The 11,681-nt window shown below is 34.4% G+C and overlaps 1 protein-coding gene across 1 annotated transcript in view; it reads left to right on the top strand.

The window, feature by feature from the left end:
- Window positions 1-11,681, top strand: part of LOC132131106 (E3 ubiquitin-protein ligase RNF123-like) — a 123,409-nt gene that overhangs the window by 88,429 nt on the left and 23,299 nt on the right. The window contains exon 36 of the mRNA XM_059543045.1: window positions 9,733-9,869. Within this exon, the coding sequence (XP_059399028.1) occupies window positions 9,733-9,869 (137 nt within the window). The remainder of the gene's footprint in view (window positions 1-9,732; window positions 9,870-11,681) is intronic.

Here is an 11,681-nt window from a genome sequence, read left to right as displayed (position 1 = left end):
CAGGCTTTGACTACTGTCAGGGTGCATTATCCTCTGAAACCACTGCTGTGGGGCACTGTCAAAGGTCTTCAAGTAGTCCTACACGCACACACTTCTCCTTCTAATACAAAATCTATTACTTCTCATCATCTTCACCAGTTTCATATCTATGACTGATTGTCGAGGCCCTCATTTTCGACAGGTTTCTTGTCACTCTTCCTCAGGCGAAATATTTCATGCAGTGTTTAGCAAAGACTCAGTCTAAGTTGCTCACTGTCAAAAGTCCCCTGATGTAGCATTGTTCTGGAAAATTGGTTTCCTGGCTCTAAGCTTGCTCATTTTTCAAAAACAATACTCTGGAAGTGAAGGAAACATGAAGGAAGATAGCTAGAGGGACCCCAAGGTTAATAGCCTACTCTCTCCTGCATATGTTTCCAGACAACCATCAATTTGAGCCGGAAGTTGCTTTGCACCTTTTGATAACTTTGACCCAAGAACCAGCGAAGCATCAAACTTCTTATGTCCTCCCTGCTGACGTCTTTTCTGCGCTCTCTTCAGTATGGCATATCCATCTGCTTTCAGAAACACCTTAGAAAGCACTTTCAAACTGCTGAGCACCATAAAGTTTTAGATGACCCCAGATACAGAGTGTTGATCTTCCCAAGAGTGTTCTGATACCATTTATCGCCCTTTGACAGTTTGTTAATATTTTTTAAAGATAAGAGGTGTTAAAATATGACACACATGCATGGCTTCTGACAGGTTATTCAATGAAAGCAGCCCTCAGTGGTTGATAGATGCTCTACAAGGTGTTTTGTGATGATTCAACCACCCTTGATTGTTTTCCACATAATCCTGTGGTAATTGTCTAGATTTGCACATGTTCATGAAGTCTTTTTCCAGTGGTCTAAAGAACTGCAGAGAATATATATATATATATATATATTTTTTTTTTTTCACCTCAAGTCAACCAGGACTAAGCATCAGTAGGCATCTACAGATTTGGGAAATATAACTTCTTCCGCACGTCTCTTTTGATCTCTGGCAATTAGATGGGATGTTGCCTTATTGTCGAGATGCTGCGTGAATGCAGCTCAATCTGCAATCTAAGATGGTTTTGTGAGAAAAAACTAACTGCAGCCAGACAATTCATTAACACAAAAAGAAAACTGATGCAGGCTTTTTGTGCCATACTCTACAAATGTACAAACTCGACTTCATGCAGAGGACCAAACCGAAGGAGAACGATTTGAGACATTGCTTCTAAATTGGCTCTTTTGTTGTCTGCGTTCTCATTCCTGAGCATAATAAAGCACAGTGCTGCTGTCAGAGCAGAGTTCATGTACCATTTTATAGTTATATGAATGTCTGTTTTGTGTGGATGTATGTAGCATCTCAAGAATCACTAGGTTCTTTTAGTATACATTCAGATCAGTGTCACAGTTCATTGGTTCTATACACTGAATTGAGTAGGCTATATTATTTTAAAAAAGTGAAAATGAAAACCCTTGAATAAAGAATATGTGGGTCGGAGACGTGTCCTAGCGGGTAGTGCACATGTTCTGACATGTTTCATACTAGTCTCAGCCTTAGACGCCTACAGTCTGTTCACTGACCGTCTCAAACATATTGCTCACAAGAATGCAAGGGCTTCTAAAATAATCTGTTTCAGTCTGATGTGTACCAGTCTGCCTGAAAACGAAGCTGTGTTTACAAGATGATGAGATGGTGCTTTTTCAATGAGTGCTTTTGACAAAGTACTAATTATTGGATTTGACAGTGATTCGCCAACCAGTTATCATTGTTAATGGCACCAAATCATATTTAGACCACCTATTTCTGGTTATATTCCATTATCTCCAATGATCAATGCATTACATCGGTTGTTTCTCAGTTGCAAAACTACTACTACTAACTAGGGATGTCCAGATCCGATCACGTGATCGGAAATCAGGCCCGATCGCGTGGTTTCAGACTCGATCGGAATCGGACGTTACCTCCCGATCAGGACTCGGATATATATATATATATATATATATATATATATTCTCATTAATTTTTAACACATCTATTGTTATGCGGTGGCACAGAGTTAGACCCTTTTGACTCCACACAGAAACAGCGACGCGTGCGGCATGACATCACTTTGTTTTCAAGAGCTGGTGTGAATAAATATAGATTCAAACTCAAAGAGACATGATAGTTTGCGCATGACCTGATATTTCATTCGGACCCAGGATACAGCGAGATGAACATCACAGAGCGCTAAACTCTCATGCAGTGTGTGTTTCATTCATACTCGAAGCCGGAGCACGCTCTCGCGCTGATATCAGGAAACTCCTAATATGGACAAAAGCGTCCAGCTCTGCTGTGGTGCGCACAGGAAAACAGAAACTTATGCAAACACGAAGACGTTAATATACGATCACGACAATAAATTGTTCTTCAAGTCATCTCCTGCAGGTGATAAATAAAGTATGAACAATGCAGTGCTGATTGACATAGTATTTATTACAGTATAGAAACTATTCTGCATTATTATGTGATAAACAGTGTTTGTAGTATATAAACAAATCATTATTATTTGTTATTGTCCAGCATTTATAGATTTCTAAGCCAATTAAAAGCTAGAAATTAGAAAAAAAATAAAGTTGCCTATACTACCAGTCAGAAGTTTTTGAACAGTAAGCTTGTTAAGGTTTTTTTTTTTTTTTTTTTAAAGTCCCTTCTATTCACCAAGCCTGCATTTATTTGATCCAAAGTACAGCAAAACAGTAAGATTTTGAAATATTTTTACTAGCCTATTTAAAATAGCTGTTTTATATTTTAATATATTTCAAAATGTAATTTATTGAACATCCTGGATCTGTTTTTTCGCTCTTCTTTATTCTTTTTTTATGTATTATAGAAGTATCGGATCGGGACTCGGTATCGGCAGATACTCAAAATCAAATGACTCGGACTCGAGGACAAAAAAACCTGATCGGGACATCCCTACTACTAACTATAGATCTATCATTGTATAATTGTATAATGTGTTAAAAGGACATAGTGAATGGCCAGTTCCAGTAAAAAAAAAAAAAAAAAATGTCTCTGCTTTTTTAGTCTTCTTTTCAACTCCTGTGTGCTTAATTATCAAAAATGATTATCAATTGCTAGAAACCCAAGTTAACTATTGTCACTATTTAGGGCAAATACTACAGCTTAGACAGTATAGTGTTTAGTTTGTCTTACTTTTTCATAATTTATTGAAAAACACTACACTTTCTCTTTAGTTTTCATCCTGCTCTGCGACCAGCCCTAATTATCCAGCATGCCAAGTGTAGTTTGAGTGGATCCGGGCATGATTTTGAAGCATGTGAGGGAATCGTGAGCTGTGTGTGTAGTGATGGTAGCAGTTCCAAGAGCCTCCTCCACGCTCATCTGTCAGCCCTGCTTGGGAGAGGCAGGATAGAAGTGGAGTCTTAGAGATGGGCCAGTGAGTCAGTGTCTGTCTGTTGGGGGCCACAGACGCCACAAATAGCCTCTCCTGTTTACAGACTTGCGCTGTCTGAGAGACACCTCCTGTCTTACTGGGATGATTTACAACCCAATTCCAATTCTTAAATGGTGCAATATATTTTTATACATAAATAAATATAGTCCCCCATAATGTATGTATTTATTTATTTGCTTGTACATCTTCTTGGATGGTTCGTAGGGGCAGTCAATTAACTGGAAATTTTCATTCTTGGGTGAACTATCCTTTTAATGTGATTTATACTTCTTGTATACTTTTCGTCCTGTAATTTTATTAGACAAGCTGGATTTCCAGATTTCTGACATTTCGTACAGCAGCACTGTAAGGTTTCACTGCTCAAATGTAGGCTACTCCTCCACATACCTGTTTTTGCAAACATAGAAATCAAACAGTATTTCAAAGCATTGAAACAAAGCTATTTTTATTCGCGAGAGTAATAATAAGCAAAATAGCTTGCATTGTTCTGTCTGAAAAGTCACTTAATAGAAAAAAAACATCTTGTTTATAGAACAGTTCAAGGGTTTCAATAACTACTAGATGTCTTTGATCTAGTTCTGTCACTAACTGGCATTTAGTTATTTACATACAGTAAGGTAAGCAATGACTTATTACTAATCGGTAAAAAAAAATAGCAGCCTTGAAACCCTAGAGCTAACTAAAAACAATTAAATAATGGTTTAGACAATCAGTCTATTGTCTTAGTCTCACTGTGGTTGGTGGCTTTACATGTAAGTTACATTGTCTCTCGCTCCCTAAATGGGCGGTACTTGCAAAGAATAAACAATAAAGTTAAATATATTTAGGGCTGCTACAAACAATTATTTTGTTAATCGATTAATAATTATTAGAGTGATTAATTTGTCTAATCATCAATTATTTCAACAATGAATCATTGGGTTTTGATCAATTTATAAGTTTTAGCAATTTGAAAAAATATTGAGTTACTATGATCAGATGTTTTCTTATCTGCTGTTTTCTCACCACTGTCATGTTTGTTTTACGGTTGTTTATTTTGTCAATGAGAGGAAAGTGCGCAACACATATGCATATATTTACCTAAACACCGCTCTCAGCAGCATCTGAATTTTCATTAACAGTAAAGCGATCTTTGCGGTTAGTGTATCACTCTACTGGTTCTGCTTCGTTTGGACTTCTTCTGTTGGATTGTAGCTGTGAGGGTTGAATTACAGTCTTGTGCTACAGCGCTGCACTGGTAAAACAACATTAGGCCCCCTACATTGCAGGCCCTTGCATTAGATCAAATAACTATTCGACAACAAAAATATTTGTTCACAATTTTTTATGCCATCTCATAATTTCAACTCTAATGCGTAACTAAAACATCTGTATTTTCTGAAAGATTTCTTTGTTTTATAGAAACCCAAAGTTTTTACCTGTGGTTACTACGCACAAATAGCACCATTAACCCTATCAAGTCGATTAACGCGGATACGCGTTTTGAGTCATTTTCTCCTGATAACCACGAAAAGAACTTAAATTACACTTTCAGTTTTAATCGTACAGATAAGAGCAATACATCAATCGAATCTGTAAAGGGTCTACTTTTTTTGGATACAGACATAATAACAACAAAACTTTGTGCACTTATAAAATAAAGATAACAAACAAGGTGCGCTGTCTGCAGCCTTTGTCTGCGCTGATCTTCTTTTACAAACACGTCATTTAAATGAACTGTAACTCCGTGAATACTCAATGAAAATACATGAGAGAGATATCTATAGAAAGCTTGACATGTCTATTTTTAAACTAAACAAGTGCCGCCGAAAACAGATATTCTGTGATAAAGTAATCCATATGAAAACAACGCGATGTCTGTTTTTCATGTCTCCCTTCATTCAATAACACATAAATCACCCCAAAAAGATGTGATGTGGTTGAGGATTTGAGAAATGGGTTTCCTCAGAAAAAAAGAATGAAGCACTTTATTCAGCAGAGATCATAAACATGAGTAAGTCTCTTTTTATTTATTTATATACTTGTACTAGTTTTCACATAACGTGTAAACGTTTTACTAGTTAGACTTTTTCCAAACTATAATTCCTGACTAAATTTATAATCAAGTGAAACATTATGAAGTTTCAATAACAATATACAACACTATACCCTTCGAAAGCTTGATGTAAATAATATAAATGTAACAAATAGATAACTGTAACAAATGTAAAAACAATGCTTTTCTTTCCATTTATTCCCCCTAAAAACCCAGAAAAATATTCTCAGCTCTTTTCAACATTAATAATAATGATGATAATAATAACAACAAACGTTTTTTTTTTTTTTTGTAGAAAATAAGATTGTTAAAAGGATTTCTGAAGGATTGTGTGACTGGAGTAATGATGCCAAAAAATTAGTTTGAAAGTCAGCTTTGATTGTTCCTAATAAACTGTTTAACTGCTCCCCCAAGTGGATATTAAATTATGTTGTGGGATAATTAAATATATTCTTAATAAACTACAAACATAAAATTATATACATTTATTTTGTTCTCACATTCTTTCTTGTAACTCCTCACTCACAGTGGCACAGCTGACTGAAAGGCTCATTATGCAGCTCATTATGCGGCCCTTTGTCTTCTCAGGTGTAAATCACAATGATATTCATGGTAGTTGACGCCTACTCGCATATGACTTTTACCAACAAAAAGTGTCTTAGAAAATTTAAATCAATATATTGTTTTCTGTGAGTGAGTAAACAAGATGTTTTTCACATCATTTAGAAAGAAAAGTTCTAGGCTACAAGCTCCAGTTCTCAAAAATCCCGGGAACCATTGTTCTTTATGTGTTTTTTTGCCTTATTCAAGCGTTTTAACATTTTTAGTTTTTCACTAACCACGCATAATATTTTTTTTTCTAAAAAACACAATCATGTACATACATGCATTTCACATATTATTATAGCCCAGTTTGTGCTGATTACAGTGAGATTAGTCTTTACCCATTTAGATATTTATAAGAAACTGAAAAAAGCACAAATGTCAAGGCATGACAAAACTTCTCCAGGCCCCAAAAATACCCTTAGACTCCAGAGGGTTAAATTAAACAATTAAACAATGTACACTTTTTACACTTTTATTGTTATCTGTTTGTCTGTGTTCATTTTGGTGATGGAGAATGAGTGTTTGAAAGGCCTTTGGTTTGAGACCGCTGGCACAGTCGCAGCAGGAGGGCTGCCAGGTGCAGGTTGTGTGGGCACTGATCTTGTGTGTGATTTAATTTGTTTACTAGACCTCTGTTGTTTGAGTGTCGTTGCCCATCCAGCCCTGTCATTCTGCATGTGTACTGTATTGCTAACTTAGCATGACAGCCAGCCACGTCTTGTAAACACGGCAGCCAGTTGGGTGTGTTTGCATGTGGGCACAAGAATATTTGCTCAAGAGTTTGTCTCCTAGGATGGAAGTCCAAAAGGTTTGGTTCAACATTTCTGGAAGACCATTTTCTGACACAAGATTTTAGAGCATGGGGTAAGATGTGTCAGTTAGGCAAGATGGGCAAACATATATTATATTATATTATATTAAAAAGTAAAACAGCCTTCCCCACTCTCCCTGATTCACACCAATTACAGATTTTCAGCAGAATATATATTTCTTTTCATTTTATTTTTTATTTCTTGGTTTAACCTGGGTTAGTTTTGTTCTTTTTATTTGAGTTATGTTTTAGTTGTGTTTTGTTTCTTGTTTGGTTTCGGTTTGCTTGGCTAAGGTTGGCTTGATTTGGTTTTGTGTTTTGATTGGCTTTGGTTTTGTTTGAATTTTGTCTTGTTTGTTGACTTTGTCCATTGTTTTGGGTTTAGTTTTTTGGGGTTTGGTGTGTTTTGTTTTTGTTTGTTTGGGGGTGGGGTTGTTTCGGTTTGGGTTTGGTTTTGTGTTTTATCATTGGATTTTCTTTGTTGGAGCTTTGTTTGGGTTTTGTTTGACTTTGACTTTTTTTGGGTGGGGGGGCAGTTTTGTTTGGTTTGTCATTTTTGTTTTGCATGGGTTTTTTCGCTCGTTTCTTACTTATTCTTCTTTTGTATTATTTATTTGGATCTTTATTTTATTTGGTGGCAGACCTTTTTTTCCCTCCAAAACTTGTCAGCTGGACTGCAGGAGTAATATATTCTCTACTCTGTTGCTTTTTCTGTCTCCTCTCTATGTACCTGTAGATGCTGCTCACTTTCAAACCAATCATTTCAAGCAGCAGAAGGAAAGAAACTCCATAGTGCATTATTAAAGGAAGTCCTTTTTCCTTAGCTTGCATCATGAGGAATTGTATGTGAGTGGGTGTATGCGGTCGGAAAAACACACATGAAAAATTGATCAGTGAGGGTTAGATGTACACAGCAGGTGCACCGGGGTTGCGGGAAAGCTCTGCTCAGGTTTTAATGCTCGGTCGCCAGGGCTGAAACTCCATAAATCATCTCCCAGTGGTGCTTGTTTTTGTTTTTTTTTTGTTTTTTTGTGGGGTATGAACAAAGCAACACTATTTCAGTTTGAACTGACGCTATTTGCAGAAGTTTATTTTCTGTCAGTGTGTTGACCTCGTCACATAGGTTGTGTGCGACAGGAATGGCTCTGTTCTCTTTCAACCTGACAGCTGCGCTGAACAATGTCTGCGAGTCTGTCTCTCTCTTTGTCATTTTAAGTGGTGTTTGCGAAATCAAGCTTCACTGTAACAAAGTAGGGTTAGAGATTTGTTAAAAAATGGCTGTCTGTCAGAGCCGTAGCACTCTGACATATGGTTAAAAGCACTTGGGGCATCCAGAGTTCGAGTCCTGACTTATCAAAATAAAGAAAGTTTTAGCTTCAGCTGACCCTTGAGTTGTAACAGGGATGTAAGGAGGACTTGCAAGACTTTCTTTAATTATTATTTCTGTAGTATGTGATATAATGATTGCTGCTGACAGTGCTGGATGTCAATAAGTGTTACTGTGGTTGTCATGAGTGTCGGATTCTGTTAGAGACCCTCCTGCTTCATTAGTAAATGTATTTAACCCTAAGTAACCCTTAGTAAACCATTCATCTGGGTTGTTTAACTGTTTAAAAAAAAGAAAAAAAGAAGAAGATAAATCTCTGATAACATTTTAATAACACTTTCAAATAATCGTGATATACATAATAATGATACAAATTATACATAAAGTTATTATACTGTCAGTATAATAATTTCATACTGACAGTATAACATTTTATTACTTTTTTTTTTTTTTTTTTAAGTGAGGAATATGACTGGGAAATGTTTTTATTTTATTTTATTAACTAATCTGCATTGTTTAATAATTAAAATAGAACACAAATACCTTTTTTAATTATTTAATTATAATTATTATTATTACTATAATTGTTATTATTGTATTTCTTGATACTTATAATTATTTATTTTCTTATTAAATTCTAATATTAGTACACTGTTGATTCAATATTAAATGGTCACAATTTTTCAATGGTTAATATTTAAACATTTTGTAATGTTTTGCTTTAAAAAAAAAAAAAAAAAAATATATATATATATATATATATATATATATACATATATACACACATACATACATACATACATACATACATATATACATACATACATACATACATATATACATACATACATACATACATATATACATACATACATACATACATACATACATACATACATATATACATACATACATATATACATATATACATACATACATACATACATACATATATACATACATACATACATACATACATACATACATACATACATATATACATACATACATACATACATATATACATACATACATACATACATATATACATACATACATACATACATACATACATACATACATACATATATACATACATACATATATACATATATACATACATACATACATACATATATACATACATACATATATACATATATACATACATATATATATATAATTTTTTTCTCTCTCTTTTATGTTTTCACATATTTAATTCATTAAATTATTTTTTGGAAGGAAGAAAGGAAGGAATGAAAGAAGCCTCTAGACCAAAAATCATTTTTAAACCCCAGACCACTTTTTTTCTTCATAATTTGGTGTCTGCCTACATCTCCAAATGTCCATCTCAGGACGGCATCCTGATAGTGCAACTGCTTGAGGTGGACTTTTAGACCCAGTTCACATGACACCTTAGCAACTACATGGCAGCACCCTGCTAACAACCTGAACATCCTCATTCTATTGTCTTGCAGGATCTCAAGGGCTGCATCTGTGCTGCTGTCAGATCCTTGCTTCCAGCTTCGCTCCATCCAGTACCTGCTTGGAGAAGGAGACGCCGGAGACGCCGGAGCCACCAGTGCAGACCAAAAACACTTCTCTCTGCACACATGTAAGCCAGGACCAAACACGTGCCCTCTCACCCATCCTACTGCTGTTAGAGCAGAGCATCTCATGCATAATCAGTGGGATGTTAAACTTAGTCACCATTGTATTTGTCGCATTGCATACTTTGATATGCAGCGTTTTATGGTCTAAATATACTCCTGTTTCTTAGAATAGACTTCCATATCCAGTGACGTGAAAGTGATTGTGTTCTTAAAATATCTCCTGCTCCGCCATTTCTCTCAGCTCTGATTTCAAACACTAAGATCAAATCCATGCTGATGCCTTATAATTATAATCTATAACTGGACTCGACGTACACTAAATGATTTATTTCCTCTCAGAAGGCGAAATTTAAATGAACAGTTTCAAGAATATATTGTTGGATTCTGTTATGGAACAATTTTAGCAACTGTCTAAAAAAAAAAAAACATTCATAGCTGTATTTTATTTTTATTTTTTTCTTCTTCACACTTCACATCTTTATTTATTTATTAGCACTAATTACCCTAATTATAATTATGGCTTGCAGTCATTTCAGAATTAATGATGTTGTTAATCACATGTCAGTATTTGGTGAGAAAAGCCTTAAATAAAGATAATTAAAATGTCCTTTAAAAAAAAAAAAATGCAGAAATGTAAAACATTTTAATGTTTCTTTTTACATCCCTTTTAAAAACAGATCAAATATTATTTTTTTTTTTTCTTTAAATTAAAATTATTATAAATATAATTTCATAAACTACAGTATTTATAATGAAGTGTTTATGTGTAAACAAAAATACTAATATACATATTTATTATTTATTTTTTATATGTATTTTTTAAATTATAAGCATTTTGTGCATATTTTATATTAGTAGATATGAGGTATTGTTTTATCAGATTATTTTGATATAATGAATGTACTCCATTAACGCTATAATCACAGCTGTATTTTTAATGTTGTTTTTGGAGTAATCTGCATTGAAGTAGCCATGAAACTGACATCAGGAAATCCTCTCTCCACTGTACTGCAGTGCAAATCGATTGGTCCAGCACTGAAGCTCAGGTCTGCTTTAACAGTACACCTGAATCCACCGGCGCCGCTTTACTGTAAAAGACCTTGATTAATTATTTACACTAAGTGGATGCATTTCCATCTCCACTGTGCCCACACTTCTAAACGGCTCTGCTTGAGGAGAGCGAGTCGGGCATGACAACCAGCTCTTTAGCCATTCAAGAACAACACTGACAGTTTGTTTACAGCATTTGAAAGGAGAGTCTTTCTGATACTCCATAACACCCTCATGAAAAACCTTTACTAGAGGTTTATATATATAAGTGCTGTCAAAGCAGTTAATCGCGACTAATTGCATCCAAAAAAAAGTTTGTGTTTACACAATATATGTGTGTGTACTCTTTATATTTCTTATGTATACATAAATATACAAACACATGGATTTTGTACACATTTGTATATTGTGAAAATATTTACATGTATATATTTATATTCAGCTAATTGATAATATATAAACATTTTTCTTAAATATACACATCCATGTGTGTGTATTAATATACACATAATAAATATTGCATGAACACAAACTTTTATTTTGGATGCGATTATTCGATTTGACAGCACTCTCTCTCTCTCTCTCTCTCTCTTTCTGTATATATATATATATATATATATATATATATATATATATATATATATATATATATATATATATATAGCAATAAATAGTAATGCATAGCAATGTTTACCTTTTTGTATAAAAAATAATAATAAAAAAAAACCTGGGAACCTTTTTGAATGTTCATGTACAATTCGAGC

Source organism: Carassius carassius, chromosome 48 (genome assembly GCF_963082965.1).
Source record: "Carassius carassius chromosome 48, fCarCar2.1, whole genome shotgun sequence".
NCBI lineage: Eukaryota > Metazoa > Chordata > Actinopteri > Cypriniformes > Cyprinidae > Carassius > Carassius carassius.
The sequence above is the reverse complement of the archived record's forward strand: the minus strand, read 5'-3'. Positions and strand labels throughout refer to the sequence as shown.